The 18555-nt window shown below is 45.6% G+C and overlaps 1 protein-coding gene across 1 annotated transcript in view; it reads right to left on the reverse strand.

The window, feature by feature from the left end:
- Positions 1–1536: 1536 nt before the first annotated feature.
- The window catches only part of PDE4C (phosphodiesterase 4C), a 41450-nt gene continuing 24431 nt past the window's right edge, over positions 1537–18555 (reverse strand). Inside the window, exons 10-15 of the mRNA XM_066636296.1 lie at positions 17172–17336; positions 16136–16235; positions 13581–13735; positions 13015–13137; positions 12280–12462; positions 1537–10330 (exon numbers count right to left, since the gene is read on the reverse strand). Of these exons, the coding sequence (XP_066492393.1) occupies positions 9797–10330; positions 12280–12462; positions 13015–13137; positions 13581–13735; positions 16136–16235; positions 17172–17336 (1260 nt within the window). The 3' untranslated portion in view covers positions 1537–9796. The remainder of the gene's footprint in view (positions 10331–12279; positions 12463–13014; positions 13138–13580; positions 13736–16135; positions 16236–17171; positions 17337–18555) is intronic.

Consider the following 18555-nt stretch of genomic DNA (forward strand, 5'->3'; position numbering starts at 1 on the left):
ATACAGGATTTACTAATACTGTTGGCACCGGGAAAACATCTTTGTCCTTAATTGAGGATATCTCAACAGGATTTTGGGGAGGAGGGGAGAAACCGTAAAACTTTAGTTAGACTTAATTTAAGGACTCTTTGTGGCCGCTAGATGGCAACCTGACATCAATATGAACCTCCTGAGAACCAACCACAAATTGGGATTTTTAAACAACCAACAACATTTGGGTTGATGTGAAAAACAAAATATATGGTAATGGGAGGTGTGGGATCACGGTTCCCTGCCAACCATGATGGCTCCTAATCCCAGTTGCTTTGTGGGCAGCTGTGTGGTGACAGCAGAAGGTTACAGGAACAAGGAATTGATCCATCACATCACTAAAGGGGAAAAGACACTCTGCATAAACTCAGATGCATCCCTCTTTTCCTTATACTATTCCTCTTTTTCATATACTGCAGAAGTGATCCATCCCTAATCTTTGTTGTCAACCCATTGCCAGTATCAGCACCTCCACCTCCTCTTCCTCTATTCATATCTTAGCTGCTTGACATAAAACAGAGCAGCAAATGTATTCCTTTTAGGTTCTGTACAGCATTGACTGTGTCACCAGACAGAAACAAAAGTCTAGCAATGCCCTTTGCCAAGGCCTATGAGAGGAATTTTATTGGGGGGGTACAAAGTTTCTTTTGGGCCCCTTCCCAAAGGGGGAGGGGGCAAAATAGGGCAGGGAAGGGTACTAACCACCACAATAGACTTTGGAGCCTAGGTCTATTAGGCTCCTTGATGCAGAGCCCAGGTCTACCAACCATGCAGCATTGGCAGCTAAGTAAAGTAATATAGAAAACCAAACACACTCCTAAGTCTCTCTAAAATCTTTGAAATATATAAAATCCATTGCAGAAAATTAGCATCGTCATATTTAGGCTCACACTAGAATGGACTAAAATGAACTTCTGCAGCAGCTGTAGCCCTGCAACTGGGTCCCTGAGCTCCTATATACTCCTTCATGGTTATGGGATCCACAAGTCAAAGAGCTACTGAAGCAGGTTGGTTTCCTCCCAGATTTGACACTGTGTTAAGGAGGTTCAGGATGCATTCCTGAGTCTGATGTGTATGGCTTGCAGCAGCAGTAAACACTCACTGCATGCATGTGGTTGTGCCCCAGCATCATGCACAGGCAGCGAGTTCAGGTGAGATAGGAAAATGTCAGATTCCAGGAACTTTCTGGGCCCCCTCTTTAAGCTCCTGGGCCCCCTTTCTGACCCTGGGCCCGGGTACAAATTTCCCCTTTTACCCCCTCTCCTAGGCCCTGCCTTTCGCTATGCAGACTAGTGTCCTGTTCACAGGCTTTTCTGCACAATGATGAAGACTAGAAATATGAGAGTTTAGATTCCTACTCTCCAATTTGGAGTGATGTGAAAATCCCTGGTTCCCAAACTCTGCAGTTTAACATGCAAGTCATACAGAATGAACAGAAACTGGAAGAAGTGATGCCAGTGGATCATAAATCAGCAGTTGTCATAAATTCTCATGAAGGCACAAGCATCTTGGGTGTCCATTTATATATAAATCAAGGGTGTTGGGGGATGAACAAAAGACAGCAACAGGCAGAGATGAAGGATAGCCATACACTTTGGGATTAAATATTTACGTTATTTCAGAGTCAGCCTTGTTGGTGATGAACTTGCTGGGAGGAATCAGCCTGTAGTGAATACGCAGCTTTCCCCCTTCCAACCAGCACACTTGGACAAATACGATAGCACCAATTACCATCCAGAAGCCACCCTGAATGTTTTTCATGCCAAAAAGTGAGTCCAGTCCATCTTCTTTCTTTATGTAAGGAGTGTGCATAAAATAAAAAAAAGCCAAGCTCTACATATTTTGAGTCAGCAGGTATGATTTCCAGGGAGGAAGCTGAACCCTGACCTCTTGTTTTAGAAATGAAATGCTGCAGAAAGATTTGGCTCTCTTCTTTAAACTCATACTGTATACTACTGCTGAGTCACACCAGTTCTTAGATTCTGCAGGGCTGATAACAGGGCTTTGACCTATACAAAGTTCCTGCCCTTATTTCCTGCCGCCATTCTTCCGCCTTTGCGCATTCCCCCTTGCTGCTGCAACTCTTTCAGATCCCACCTCTCTCCCCCTTCATCTCCTTCCCCCAAACCCAGGTTTTTCATGTAGACCTTGCTTAAATTTTAAGTGTCGTATTTGTACATAGAATCACAGAGCAAAGAATAAAGAAAGCAACAGTGGGAAATACGTAGTACTAGATAAAACAATAGTCTTTTCCCTGTAATCAGAGTGGTGCTTTTTCCACAAAGAAGTGGTAGCCTAACCTGCTGGGCCAGGCCCCAGAGGCAGCTTGGCAAACTCAAAGTGCAATGTGACAAAAAAACACAAAATTACACATATTGCAACATTTTTGAATGCAATTCACAGTAATACCAATTTCTAACAATAAACACGAGTGGGCAAACCAATTGTGAATGTTATTACTCTTCTTCAATCTTCCTCTTATTATTATCAACTTTGGAGCGATAAAAGTTTTTCTTTAAAAAGAAAGACCTTTTCCTCCCCAACAATAAGTTAAAGGGGTAGCCTTACCAACAGCACCTTCAAACTCCCTTTCCCAAGATGTACATCAAGGCATAATGATGGAACATTTTGATTCCAGAGGTGCATGAAGTCATTCTCAAGCCATGCTCCCTGGAGGTGCAAACTAATCCTGGTCACGTGTTCCACAAATAGTAGCATAGCTATCTCAGTTCCTTCTAAAACATTTTAGGACTAAAACAACCTACCAAGGCTCTCTGATCCAACTTCCAAGTCTCTGTCTTCCATTCACATTTCTTTCTGCTATTTTTAGTGGCACTCAATTCTCCAGCTCCAGTCAACTTTGCCTCTTTAAGACATTGCAAAAATGGAGTCACCAAGGGCAACATCCAATGTGCATATTTAGGCCCTGGGTCATGAAATTAGCTGGCCACTATTGTAATTAAGAGTGCTCATAGATGAACCAAATAGTGTTAGATGGGTTTTGTGGGACTTATTCAGCTTGTACATCCTGAGGGTGTGGCCAGAGTCCTTTGAACTGTGAGGCCATCTATCTGCCTACTTGATCTTTGCCCAGCTTGGCTTATTAGATCAGCCCAGGAGGGGCTGGCCAAGTGGACAGAGAGGATGGTTAATTCATCTTTGATGGAGGGGGTGCTGCCGCTAGCTTTGAAGTGGGCAGTGGTTCACCCTCTTCTGAAAAAGCCCTCGCTGAACTCCACCATGTTGGATAATTAGCAGCCAGTCACAAACCTCCCATTTCTGGTCAAGTGAGTGGTAGTATCTCAACTCCAGGGGGTCTTGGATGGAGCGGATTATCTATCAATTTGGTTTCAGGTCAGACTTTGAAATGGAAATAGCCTTGATCACCTTGGTGAACCTACACTGGGGTTTGGACATGGGAGTGTGTCCCTGTTGGTTCTGCTGGACCTCTCAGCAGCTTTCAACACCATTGATCATCGTGTCCTTCTGGGCCAATTGGCTGGGGGTTGGGGGCACCGTTTGGCAGTGGCTTGACTCCTATTTTCACATAGATCCCAGATGGTAGTGCTGTCTGTTCAACACCCTTGCCCTTTAAGTGTGGGGTGCCACAGGTCTCAATCATGTCCTGCATGCTATTCAACATCTACACGAAACTGCTGGAAGAGGTCATCTGGGGATTTGGAGTCAGGTGCCAACAGTATGCTGACGACACCTGAGCTCTTTCCCTCTCTCCTTTCCACAAATACTAGGGTGACTGTTGGGGCCCTGGAATGCTGCCTGGAGGTAGTTGGGGCCTGGATGAGAGCCAAAAGGCTGAGATTAAATCTGGACAAGATAGAGGTTCCACCGGTTCAGAAGTCCATGCAGGTGCTATAGTCCTGCTCTGCATGGGGTTGCACTCTTCCTGAAGGAGCAGGCCTGCAGTTTGGGGGTTTCCTGGATTTGCAGCTGCTCCTGGATTCCCATGTGGCAGCTGTGGATGGGGGGGGGGGCATTTGCTCAGCTTCAGCAGGTGCACCAGTTACCACTATATCTGGATTGTGTGAACCTGCCCATGGTGATCCATGCCATGGTGACATCAGGCCTAGACTATTGTAATACATACTTTGTGAGGCTGTTCTTGAAGAAAATTTGGAAATTGCAATTACTGTAGTTCAGAATGTGATGGCCCCTGTGATTGATGAAGGTAGGCAGTTTGACTCTGTCAGGCTGCTCCTCCAGCAGCTGCACTGGATGCCAATTCATTTCTGGGCCCAATTCAAGGTGTTAGTTTTGGCCTTTAAAGCCCTATATAGCTTGGGGCCAGGGTATTTGAGAGACTGCCTTCTTCAGTATAATCTGGCTTATCCCCTATGGTCATTGGACAAGACCCTTTTGCAGGTGCCATCATCTATGGAGGTGGGAGGGGTGGTGGCAAGAAATAGAGCCTTTTCAGTAGTGGCACCAACCTTATGGAACTTCCTCTCAGTTTACAAACTGATTCCTCCTTAGAGGCTTTCCGGCAGGGCCTAAATGAGTTTCTTTTCAGATCAGCCTTCTGAACTTTTGGGTTTTTTTACTGGGCATCGGGGATTAAACTATTTTTTAAAAGTGGTTTTGTGTTTTGTCAGCAGCTTGTGGTGCCCTTTGGGGAGAAAAGCAGGATACAAATTAAATAAATATATAATAAATAGTGAGCAGGATCCTCCCTGGTTGGGGATCTCTTCTAAGGTACATAGATCTTAAAAGCACAAGGATACAGAATAAGGTAGATTGAGCAAGACTGTGGACTGGAATCACAGGTGCCATTTTCAGCAGCAGATCTCCATTTGCAATGACACACCTTTGTGGGAAATCCTGGAGTAGAAAGGTTTGTGCCATTGAAGCAGAAGAAGGTGTTTGGCTGCAGGAAAGGTAAAGGAGGGTTTGCATAGAACCTTAAAAATAGCATAGCTTGGGTCAGACTCTCACAAACAAGCCCAGATCTGAGAGCAACTTGCTAAAAAAATACACAAAAAAACCACACCTTTTCCCAATTCTGTGTTTAGAATTAAGATAACATTTTTTAAAAACATGGATCATTTGGGAAGGAAAACATCTCTTACAAAATGAAACTAAAAACACTTCCAGGTGCTGATCAGGGAGCTCTGTGTGCAACCTAATGCACATACTGTTTCTGTGAACAGCATCCCCCCCTCCATTCCCTTAAATGGAGGGCAATGGGGGAAACTAGTGGGAACCCAAAAGAGATCACTGAAAAGGGGCAATGGTTTCTTAACCACTAAAAATAAAATAAATAAGTTAAATAAAAATTTAAAGACAAGGTTCTGATTTTAGAAAGTTTCATTGGGGAAACTCCTCCCACCACAAAAATATTATATTGCTTGAAAAGGATGACAAGTTTCCAACTGAATGTAAATTTGTTGGTGCAATATCGCGCCTGTTACTACAATCAATTTATACTGGAGCTTAACAAGGGGTAACTAATTATTACAAAAATATGAATTTCCCTTCTACCATCATTTTGTTCTCAAGAAACTATCACAAAATCAGAAGTTTTCCTCTTAATGGAAAAGGCCAAAAATGTACCCTCTTGCCCACTGCAGGAGGTACTGCCTTCACCCAAAAGGAGCAGCAGAGGAAACTAGGAATATTTGGCAACCAAAAGAAAGCTGAAACAGCAAACCCTATACAAAGAACAAAACCAATCAGCAGAATCTTGCTCCCTCCAAACCAGAGCTTGCTGTCAGATACCAAAAACATGTGATCCCCAGCTCAGCCAAAGATGCACAAGCAAGGAAGGCAAAGTGATCACTAGGGAGACCCTTCCACATCCCTATATATCAGAAGCCATAGCCTCACAGTGACCAGGAAAGGAACTGGTACTTCCCACAAGGGCTTCTACTAGAAGCCATTCTGAGAAGCTGAGCAGCATGGTGCCCTCTGCAAAACATCTTCTGTGCCGAACAAGAGAGTCAGAATGGCCTTTCAGACAGGAACCATCCTTTGCAGAGCTTGCAAAAAAAGGCAGATTACAATCAAGAAAATCTGGCTGGGGGAGAAGGCTGTTCCCAAGTTTAAACAGAGGACGACATCTGGGTTCAGCCTTGAAGCTGAAACCCAGTGGCCTCCACACAGCCAGATCCTAGGCTCTGCTTCAGGACTCAGCATGCCTGTGAAAAGCCAAGTGCAGGTCCAAGTTTGACCTAGAGGTCCTCTGGCTCACTTCCATATGGCAAGTCCTCAGAGTCTGTGGTTCCTCAGTGGTACAGCCTTTCTCACAGCTTGGGCAGTCAGTTCCTGTATCTAGGCCAGTAGTGAAAAGCCATGGCCCAAATCCCAGGCGAACAAAGCAGCCTCCAGTGAGTCAACAGGTTGCCAGTGTGCTTGGCCAAGGGAGAAAACAGAGAACCCAATTAAGCCCATACAAAGCCTCTGATGTTCTTCAGAGAGGACAATTCAAGCAGCAGGTGAATACTTGCCAAGTTCCACAGTAGAGAGGGCATCCCAGTTAATCACTTGCCACGAAGCAATTCCCAGCAGTGGGGCTGTCCAGCAAATTGATGCCCAGTTCTGAGAGGCTCTGTTCAGCAAAGTGGTGCCATTGACCCACACAGAAGTGCGGCAGAGAAGAACTGGGGCAGTAAGAAGCTTCAGCAATTGCCCAAGACTCCTAAATCAAACTCCAAGCAAGCTCACAGTCTCTGGACACTGCACCCCAAAGGCAGCTGTGGGCTCTTGGAGATGTGCCACACCTGAATCAAAGCAGCCTCTGATGGGGAGAGGCTGAGAGCTCAAGACCTTGGGTACTCAGGATCAGATGAAGCTGCTGGACTATGGACGGACATCTCAAAGAAAATGCTATAAGCTGCCCCCTTTGACCCTGCCTGCTAAAAAGCCATGGAAGGCCTACGAGAACTTAAGCCTGTCCTTCCGAAGTGGCATGGAGGAGGAGGAGGGGAGAGACCAGCTCAGCTTGATGGATACTATCATCTGCACATTGATGGAATGCCAGAGATTGGCTGAAGAGGGATTTCCTTCTGAAGAGTTCTTGACCATCCTTTCCCATGTCCCAGAGACAGAGACGTTTGCCTAGTTCTGGCAAAGATGTAAGTTGTAGTTGTAAGATGTAGTTCTGGCAAAGTAAGGCAAAGATGCTGGCACAGCACATACCTTTGACATGATTGGATAGTGTGAAATATGTTGGGACTGCACTATTCAGGAGTTGTGGGATATTGCCACTGATATTTTGAGGCATGCAAACAGGACTGCCCAGGTGTTTCTTGCTGAAGTCCTTTCTCTAAGGAGTGGGCTGAGGGAAGTGCCCAGCGGTATATGAGCCAGTCTTGGCAGTCAAGCTTGGCAGTCAAGCTGTTTTCCACTGCTCAGGGCAAAACAGCTGAGCACAAGGCCAGGCATAAAGATCTTAATTCCAGTGCAGTGATCTCTGTACATAAAGGGTGCTGTTGTTCACTATTCAGAGATGCTAACTGCCCATGATCTGGCGGTGTCTCCCCTTGATAAATTTATGACTGCAGAGAAGGAAAGTCACTTTGTGTTCTATAAAAATGAAGCTGTGCCTCAGGAGGTGAAAATGACATTCTCAGGCATGTGACTACATATGCCCCCCCCCAAATGCTTCTCCCCCTTGCCAAGGGAATAAGAGGTCTCTTATATATCGGAGTATGGGAACTTATTGTCACTTATTCTGAGCTTTATGGATGCAGTTTAAAATGAATTAATAAATGCCCTAAATTTCAGTTTTAAAATTAAACAAACAAAAACACCAGGGCTCTGGCTTGGGCCCTGTTCTTTTCAACATTTTTAACAATGAAGTGGTAAAAGCAAGATCATCTTTACATGAAGTGGTAAAAGGATTCCTTATTAAATTTGCAGATGACACTAAACTGGGAGGAATAGCTAACACCACAGAAGACAGTAGAAACATTCAGGAGGATCTTAAGAGAATGGAACATTGGGCTGAAACTAACAACACTGAGTTCAACAGAAACAAATGCCAGGTTCTGCACAGGCAAAAACAAATAGCAAAGGCACAGGTAAAAATAGGCAATACTTGGGTTGGGAAAGGGACCTTGGTGCTGCACTGGATCATAAGTTGAATAGGAATTAGCAGTGTTGTGTGGCTGCAAAGAAAGCTAATGAAATTTTAGGTTGTAATAACAGAACCATAGGTTCCAAACTGCAAGAAGTAATGGTCCTACTTTGCTCTGCACTGGTCAGATCCTATCTAGATTACTATGTCCAGTTCTGGATACCACACTTTAAGAATGATGCAGCCAAACCAGAGCAGATTTCAAGATGGGCAACAAAGTTGGTGAGGGGCTGGAATACAAGTCCTTTCAGGAAAGATTGAGGGAATTTGGTATGTTTAGCCTGGAAAAGAGAAGAGGGGCACATAATAACACTCTTCAAAGACTGTCACATGGAAAAGGATCAAGATTTGTTCTCTGCTCCTCCAGAAAGTAGGGCTAGAGGTAATGACTTAGGGCCCAATCCTATCCTGTTTTCCAGTGCCAGTGCAGCTGTGCCAGTGGGGCATGCACTGCATCCTGTGGTGGGGAGGCAGTCACAGAGGCCTCCTCAAGGTATGGGAACATTTGTTCCCTTACCCCAGGGGTGCATTGTGGCTGCACCGGTGATGGAAAGTTGGATAGGACTGGGCCCTTAAGCTGCAGGAAGGGAGATTTCAGCTGAGAGTTTCAGTTTGACAACCCAATCAAGGTTGGTTCAATTAAGGTTACCAAAAGAAGTGGATGGTTCTCCTTCACTAGAGGCCTTCAAGTAGAGCCTCCACAGGCACCTTTTGGAGTTGCTCTAAAGAGGATTTTCCTGTTTCAAGCAAGGGGTTGGATTAGATGGCCTTGAAAACACACTCCAGCTCTTTAATTCTATACTCTCTGTTGTTTCAGCCTCAAGCCAGGGACTTAAAAATAAATGAAAAATATGGTAATTTTTGTAGCTTTATATATATATTTCTACAGAGAAGAAAAGCTAGCAAGATTAGTAGCCTAGAGGGATTGTTTCTTCTTCACTGTGGTAGCCTGCCTTCTGTGGAGACCATTTGGCAGAAAAATAGGATAAGTCAAAGGGGTTGTATTTTATATCCTAAGCTGGACTATCTTCTGTGGGGAGGCTGGCTTTGGTTGTGCTGAGGTGTGTGTGTATGGTGTACTTTTTCTTTGCATAGCTCCAGGAGAAGGGCAGAGTCAACATCTGAAGCTGCCTTGTGCTGAGTCAGTTCCTTGGTCTACCAAGACCTACACACTTTCATCTGATAGGCAGGAACTCTCCAAGGTCTCAGCCCAGCTACCTGAGATCCATTCAACTGGAAATGCTGGGGACTGAACCTGGGACCTTCTGCATGCAATGCATGCTCTATGGCACCGTTATGGGCCCTCTTCTCCCATCGGCTATCTCAAAGTGAAGAGTGAACTCCTTCCAAGTAGAAACCAGACTCGAAGATGGTGATGGTGAGAGGCTGATGTTGGGAAGCTGGACAGTCTCTCTACTGGGCCAAGCCACAGTTGGGTGTGCCTGAAGGAAGACGTGAAGGGCACAGTCTAGTCCTTTGCTCCTTTGGAAACTGCCTGCAGTTTAACCTTGGCGTCCTTCAGCAGATTTCTTCAAAAGAGGACAAGCTCACAATGGCACTCCCATGAGATGGAGGTGGAGTCAGAGGCCACTGGCGGCAAAACATTCAGGGTAGTCTGTTAGACATTACCCACCAAGCCCCGCCAGAATGGAGCAACAGTAGTACCTATGCCCATTACGTCCCAAGGGGCACAAATGTGATGTTCCCTTCTCTGTCAAAGTGTGGCTCTGTCTCAGCTGTGCTTCCCCCTCTGGTTTCCTCAGCAGGGGCAACCACCGAACTGCTGTTACTTTGTGAGAATGTCCTTTGGTTATCACAGTTGAAGGTCTCCTTCTGCTTGACCAGGGCATTCCGATCTGGTTTGTCCATGGGGGAAGACAACAGCTCATTTGCGGATTCTGAGTCGTCAGTTGTGCCCAAAGTTTTGGATTCACTATTATCTTCCTCCAGGGGACTCTCAGTCTCCTGCTCAGTGTCTGATTCTCCTTCTTCTTCTTCTAGGGTCAGCTCAAACTGGAACTTCTCAGGGCCTCCTCCACCTTTCTCAGACCCTGGCTCATCAGGGGGTGGTGAAGGGCTGTGAGGGATCATGCTCTGGTACCATTCTCGGTTGTCTTCTAGGGTATCCAAGATTTCTTGGGCATCTGGGTGTACTAGATCAGCCCACGTTTCCCACAGTGGATGGGCAATGTAGTCAATGAATCCCACCTGGGGAAAGAGAGACAAAGCATGGTGTGCTCGAATTGTATCTGGGTAGTGATAAGTTCTATCACAGCATTCTTGAGTTCCAAATATATATTTCCTCCGCCTTCTGGGGGATTTTTTGAATTTCATGGTGTGTTCACTCTGTGTTCATCTTCCCACTAGCCCCCACATTTATACATGCAAAACAGTTATTTATGTATTCATTTATTTACATGATCTACATCCTGATTTTCCCTTTCAGATAAACAGAGCGCTCAAGGCAGCAAACTTACTATCATGATGCGGAAAATCCTTTTTCAGTGATCAGGCCGAATTGTTCAAGTGTGAATAATTTGCTTATTTGTAAATGATTAATCCAGTGACTTTCAACCTTTTCCATCTCATGGCACACTGGCAAGGCATTAAAATTGTCAAGGCACACCATCAGTTTTTTGCCAATTGACAAGGCACATCCTGCTGCCAGTGGGGGGGCTCACAACCCCATTGGCCCTACTAATAAATGATCTTACCCCAAATTCCTGTGGCACACTTGTGGCACACCGGTGTGCCATGGCACAGTGGTTGAAAATGGCTGGATTAATCAATCAATCGATTCATTACTTGATCCAGTTTTATCATTTTAGACAGTGATTCTGAGGACATCCCTCAAGATACTATTTCCAATTAATAAAATAAAAATGACTGAACTAGAAAAGTTCAACAATTATGTGCCAATTAATGAAATCAGTTCAGAGTTTTGCAATGCCATTAAAAAATTTCATCTGTCCTGCATACGGTAAAGACTAATACAGCGGTTCTCACACATTTAGCACCGGAATCCACTTTTTAGAATGAGAATCTGTCAGGACCCATCAGTAGTGATGTCATGACCAGAAGTGACACCATCAAGCAGGAAAATTTTTAACACTCCTAGGCTGCAGTCCTACCTAAACTTACCCAGGAGTAAGTCCGATTTACTCTCATTGTTAAAAGAATATACATAGTAGCTTGTTAAAAGCACAGGTCTGTAACATTTCCCCAAATGCAGTCATATACCATGGTAGCATCAAGTCCAATATATTAAAAATAAAATATTGAAATGAATAGGGACCCACCTGAAATTGGTTCACGACCCACCTAGTGGGTCCCAACCCACAGTTTGAGAAACACTGGACTAATCAAATTAACAGCCCAATCCTACCTAAATTTCCCTGAGCCAATGCAGTGGTACAGACTATGCTGCATCCCATGGGGAAGTTTAGCAGGCCGAAAGTCTCCTTGAGGTAGAGGATGTTTGTCCCCTTGCCCCAGGGAAAGTCCCAGCCACTGTTATGGGTCAACTCAGACCTGTGCCAGCAAAATTGCTGGTTGATCCTTGTTGCAGGATTGGGCCCAGGAAGGGAGATAGTATATTGTACACATCACCACCACTAATCCTGTCCGGGGCCTGATCTGCCTATTCCCCACCCCATTCTCAGCCCCCCCCTTCCCTGTCCTCCTTCCTTCTCCCACCCCTGTGCCACACAGCGCTTACCCCCTCTAGCAGATCTTGGTCCTTATGCTGGCACCAGCGGGAAGGATCTGGTGTTCCTTTGCAAAGTGCACCATTGCAAAGTGCTTTACAGCACTTTTACAAAGGCTAGCACTGACGGAGCATTCACTCCACCAGTACTGAAGGGGGATAGGTCTGGGCCGTAAGTTGACGTAACACCTCCTGCACTCCATTTGACATACTGCTCATCTAATGTCTAGAGCATGTTTAAAGAAAGAAATCACAAAGTAACATATCTCCTCTTCCCCAAACTGCTTCAGCTGCCTTTCAAAAATAATAATTCCTTGTTACGTATAGTCTCCTTCAAAAAGTATGGTTTGATTTCTTTGAGCATAGGAAGTGGAGACCCTTTGTTTCAAAATTATATCACCTCCTTTAGGGGGCTCCCATTATCCGCCCCTGATTTCCTCAGCATACCCACCTGAGTCTTCTCAATTGAGGCATTGTGTTTGTCACACATGGGGCTGATCTCCATGCCCTTCTCTCGCTCCCGGTCTCCTTGGTGGAAGAATTCCACCATGATGCGATCTGTCCACTGGCGGTACAGCTCCAGTGGTTTGGTTGGGTTGCTGAGATCTGCGCAGTGGACAATGTTCTGCAAGACCTGTGAGGGAATGAAGACAGTTATGAGGGCACTTCTGAATCACTACATTTGAGGGTGACAGTTGTGGATTCCTGTTAGTACCCATGATTTCACTCCCTCCATTTAAAAGATCATTTATACTTCTCTTCAAGGCCTTTCCATTCATCTATCCAATCAGTGAAATTTCTTCCTATCCATATAATGGACATATTCCATTAGATCAATTTTTTTCCTTTCTGTCTTGTAGTGATATTGATAACCAGAAGCTGATCCAGCACCAAGCCCCTGATCAATCTCTAGGCACAGATAATATCTTTTCTTGTCTCATACGTGTCCTGATCACCAATCTGGGAGTGCTTTCTTCCATTTCATAATGCCAAACAGCTCTCACTGCAAAGAGTATTGAATTTTATAGTTCTAAAACTGATGGCAAAAAGTGGAGCCCAAGTCTAGGTTTTAAATGTGGAAACTTTGTTGAATTATGATATTTTGAATTTTTCCCTCTCCAAGACTAAATTTCAGCTCTGCTTCAAGAGCCCATTCTCATCGTATCCTCGCCTCCTGTAACCTCACCTGAATGCGGTCTGAGTAGTTGTCCAAAAGAAGGACCCCCAGACTGGTCACCTTCTTGGTCTCCACCATTGTCTTCAGGTCAGCCAAGAGATTCATGTGTTTGGACATATCTGTTGCCAGGACCTGTTTGAAAAGAACAGAAATGATTTTTGACTAGTTTGACATGGTGTATTAATAATAACCAGCGGAGAAGACAGAAAGGAAGCAGTTGGAGGAAATATCTGGTACTAGAGAACCAGAAGTCTAGTCAGTGTCTGGTACTAGAGAACTAGATACACTGATACAGAATATATTCAGAGATTGATAGGTCTTCTCTGTCTTGAATCTCTTGCCAGACATTGTCACTGAGTGATCCAACCTTCTAATATTTTGGAGAAAGGAGAAAAATGTCTCTCTAGTCTCCTTCTTCAGATCATGTATAACAGAGAGGGAGAAAAAACCATTATGTTCCCTCTTAGTAGTTTCCCCCCCCCAAACAAAGAAGCCTCACATCTCAGCTCCTGAACCTCCCAGTGAACCACCCCCTCGGTGACAGTCCTCCCTGTCTCCTCAACCAAGCTGCTTACCATGTCTATCGCCATCTTGCGGAGTGACTGCCGTTGCTTCTTGGAGAGGTTCTGGAAGATATCACAATTCTCCTCCTGCAAGAGTTTGAAGCCAACTGCCAAATGGTGGTTCTCTAGCACAGATGCATCATTGTACATCAGTGCCAGTTCTGAATCTGGAGGTAAAAGGAGGAAGGGGAGAGAGAAGGAGCATGGCAAGTCAGACTGATCAGCATCATTCCCAGTTCACTGCATTAAAAGATATCCTGCAATATTAGTGAGGACTGGGGCAGAGAAGCAGAACTGAGGGGGCATAAAGCATACAGGATAGGAGTTTGAAATTCACATATTGATTTGAAATATTCAGCCAAAAAGCTTGTATGCAGGCTTCACAGCTACACAAATCAGTTTCTAACAAATAGATTATTTCAGTTCATACTTCTAGTTATCAGACTGTAAAGTTTACTCAAGATTTTTGGCCCTCAAACAAAAGTTGAGCAGAAACGTGAGTGGACAGAAGATGGAGCAGGTCCACTCAGGACCAGTCACTAATTTCCAGTAGACTGGACAGCTGTGTGGTTGCTGGTCATTGGGATACTTGCAAACAGTGCTGTACTAAGTAGACTTGTCTGATCTAGCAATAACTATTCTTATGCTTTGAAGCAAGAAAGCATAGCCCAGGTCAGGAGTGTTCTAGCTTCTGTCTCCCATAGTCTGACTTCCCCCTCTCTCCTCAATGTGTTTTAAATTTACACAGCAAGCCTGCAGTCTCAGGATCTCTGAACAACCAAGGTATAGTTCAGTGGTTCACTAACGGTGCGCCATGGTGCCTCACAGGAGCACCGCAAGATGTCACCAGTGGCCTCTTCTTCCAGCTCTTTCAGGTGCTGCCATCATGTATCATGTGAAATCTCTCAAGAATTGTGTGAGTTCTCATGCGATCCAAGATGGCAGCATCTGGAACAGCTGGGAAGAAGAGGCTGCCATGAAAGAAGGGTGCTGTGACCATGGTAAGTTTGGGAACCGCTGTATTTAATAACATTAAGTGTTAATGAGTTTTCATTTTTGCTTAAGACTGTGAATCAGGTCAAAATCTTAAATCTATCTCAATCCAATTTTCTCTTCCCAAGCCCATTCAGATGTGCCCGGGAAACAGCCAATAAGGATATGAAGGAAATGGACATCCCTTGCTGTTCAACCTGCACCCAGTGCTCAGAGGTAGACTACTTTGGTACAGAGGAATTCTATCTAGCTCTCGAAGTTAATTGGCACTGACTCATCTAAAAAGGTGCTTCCTGGATCAGATCAAAGGTCTATCTAGACCGGTATCCTTTGCAAGAATCCCAGGAATAGCAAACACTGGTTTGGCCAGTGTCCCACCAGTTGACTGCAATGTGCCTTCTGCCCAAGTTTATGTAGCACACATTAATTGTCTAGAGCAGGGGTGTTCAAAGTTTTTGGCAGGAGGGCCACATCATCTCTCTGACACTGTTTTGGGGGCCAGGGAAAAAAAGAATTAATTTACATTTAAAATGTGAATAAATTTACCTAAGTTTACATAAATGAATATATTAAAGATGAACTTATATGAATGAATGAATGAAGGTCTTGCAATAGTTCAAGGCTTATAAAGGCCTCGCACAAAGCAAGGTTGGCCTTTCCTTTGCTGCTGCTGCTGCATCACAGATGTGAAACAGCAAGCAGTGGAGGGAGCCCTCATCCCACAGCTTACACGAGAGGTCAAACAGTTGAATTGGGCCAGTGTGGGCTCCAGCAAGTCTCTGGAGGGCCACAGGCTCATTGGAGACTGGGGGCTCCCTGAGGGCCACATTGGGAGTCCTCAGGAGCTGCAAGTGGCCCCAGGGCCAGGGTTTGGGCACCCCTGGTCTAGAGGATAGAGCCTCCATTAGCCTGAAGATAACATCTGAAGGTCGCCAGTTCGAGGCCATCGGCAGCTCTGTGAATGGTGAAGCAGCTGACAAGCTGAGCTGAGTTATTCCACCTGCTCTTTGGTGTGAGCGAAGAAGCATCTTGGCTGCCCTTCAAGTGAGAGATGAAGGAACTGCTTGTCAGCCAGCGTGGGAGGCAACTGGGGGCTGGAATTTATACCAGACCGTGAAAGATCCATCTGAAATGTGCGGTTCTTGAAAGATAGAACATTTCTGTTATTGTAAAAATCCCCTTGCGGGTTTAGAGATAGCCTGCCTATGTGAACCGCCTTGAATAAAGTCAGAGGAGTAATCCGATGACCAGAAAGGCGGTATATAAATACCAGTAGGATTATTCTAATTAACTCTTAAGAGATTCTAAGCAATAAGGTGATTCTGATAAAATGAAAGTAGAACACACACAACTCAGTTCACCCCTGCCCTAGCCTGTCAAATTCTCTTTTTGCAGCTATCTTATTACAAACAAAACTTTCATTCCGTTTGCCTTCCACCTGTGGACATTGCAAGAGGTCAAATCTCACCACCTTGGAGAAGATGACAGGTGAAACCAGATGAAAGGCCTGGAGGTGGCCATCCCTGAGGGCACCCTTGTTGAATCATGCTAATTAGTGAAGAGGTTTCACTCACTGGTGTTGATTAGGAACTGGTTGGAGACTCCTGGGTGGTCGACATCATGGATGGCAGCTGCAAAGATGGCAGCCAAGATCTCCAGGTCTGTGAAGACAGCCTGGAGGAGATGGAACAGAAGAGAAGAAGCAAGCATTTGAAGAGGAAGCCAAGGGAATTAGAGTAAATGTAAGGCTGGAGTGCAGGTTGTATCACTTTTGAATCCGAAGATATTTCAGGCAACAGCCTGGCCACTTCTCTTACAACTCATTGGAAAAATGAAGCTTCAGCCTCTCATGCCTGGTGCTCAGTTTCCCTGAGAAACCCTACCCATTTATAGCCCAATCCTGAGCTGCCCAGCACGAGGGGCTGCCGTGGTGCCAAAAATGACAGCTATGTTATCCTGTGCACACTGCGCAGCTGCTGGCTGCTCCTCAGGGTAAGGGGATGAACGTAAGGAAGGCAGCCCCACAATGGGGCTACTTGATTCTGAGGCAGCTCTTTAGCCAGTGCAGAATCAAGGAGTCCTGTGTGGGGCCACATGGCAAAGCTCAGTAGCGCCAGTCCTGCCTCCCTCTCGCTCTGCTCCCTCCCCCGCCATGCCTTCCCATGCCCTCCGCCTGCCCCAGAACACATCCTTCCCACCTCCTCCCCACCCATCATCACTCCGTCGCACGGAGCGCCTGACCATGGATTGCCAGCCTCCCACTGGCATTGTCCCAGTGGGGGCTTGTGCTGGGACAGCTCCAGTACTCAGCCAGCACTAACCCCCACAAATGTTTACAGCACGTTTGCAACAGTGTGCGCTGGCGGAAAGTTGGCAAGCTAAGCACAGGATCGGGCCCTTATAAGCCTTATCTCTCTCTCTCTTCTTTCTACTTTTAAAAAACCCCTGAAGTCAAAGGACGCGCATAAAACCAATGAATAAAAATAACAGTAATCAGCTGCCCTCCCCCTGGAAAACTAGCATCACTAATGATGTCAAAAGGAGCATATCCCAACTCTCCCTCTCCCCTGCCCTCCTGGGCTCCTCCAGAGAGTCTTCCCCAAGATTCACCTCCAGCGCTGGCATGGAGAGTAGCACATGTGTGGACTGAGTCACATCAGCTGCATGAATGTTGTTGTGATAAGCAACATCAGCATGGTAGTGGTCTTCCAGAGTCATCATGAATGTGATGAAGGTGTCTGCAGGGATCTGAAAAGATTTGAGGAGGTCCCTTTCCTGCAGAGGAAAGAGAGTGGAAGCCATGAGAGTTTTGTTGAAAAATACATTTATACATTTCCTTGCTACAGGCATTGGAAGTCTCCAGACAAGGCTCTGGCGGACTTAATTTTTGCACTGCTGTGACATTTCATTAGAGAAGGGAGTAGTTTGCCTGCCCTCTAACGCAGTTCAGTATTTCTTCAAGGATGCTTCCTCAGCTGCAGTACCAGCCCCCAACCTCACTGACTAACAATTCAGGGTCCAATCCTATCCAACTTTCCAGCACTGGTGCAGCCGCAATGCAGCCCTGAGATAAGGGAACAAGTGTTCCCTTACCTCAAGGAGGCCTTTGTGACTGCTTCCCCAACAAAGGATGCAGCGCACATCCCATTGGCACAACTGCACCCATACTGGAAAATTGGGCAGGACTGGGCCCACACAGCCCAATTCTATGCATGCCTACTCAGAAGTAAGTCCCATTAGAGTCGGTGGGACTTACTCCCAGGAAAGTGTGGATAGGATTGGGCTGTCAGTCAGCTGTCATTCAAGAACCAATCTGGCATCACCAGGTCATACAAACAGATACTGTCAAGCTAAGACCAGACTTGGATGATGCTACCTCTTGGTTTTCAGCAGCTACTTTTAGAACTTCAGCCTTGCTTGCCATAGACCAACGTATTCATTCCTGGCCGTGATAGCCAGTTCCCCTAGATAAGAGGAGTTGTGCACGTAAAAAACAACAACAAAAAATGGTTTGCAGTCTCATTTGTTTCTCATCAATTCCATTCTGTGCCATTTCATGCCCATTTGGGGCCTCCACTGTTCGTTTCAGGAGGCAGCTCTGCCCTGTCACATGGAAGGAAGGTGAGCCAAGGAAGGCTGAGCAGTTAAAACTTCAGGGGAAAGCACATATACCCAATCAAGAAAACATAAAAACAATCTCGCACAACCCCGCCTTTAAGAACAAACATCACTTTCACCAACTTGACCTTGCTTACTTCCTGAAGCACAGAACTGAAAAACACCCTTCTCCTGCTGCCACCAATCAGCTGATCCAGGTTGAGGTGACTACACTGGAAAGCAGCAAGCTGCTCTGGTCCTCTACAGCATGCAGGTGAATGTGCTGTGGCCTTCTCTTCCTTCTTCTGCCACTTTTGCTGCTCCACCTCATCCTCTGGAAGTGGAAGGCCAATTGCAAGGAGAGGAGAAGGGCAGAACAGTGTGATAGCTGCCGACC

This window comes from Tiliqua scincoides, chromosome 8, assembly GCF_035046505.1.
Source record: "Tiliqua scincoides isolate rTilSci1 chromosome 8, rTilSci1.hap2, whole genome shotgun sequence".
Lineage (NCBI taxonomy): Eukaryota > Metazoa > Chordata > Lepidosauria > Squamata > Scincidae > Tiliqua > Tiliqua scincoides.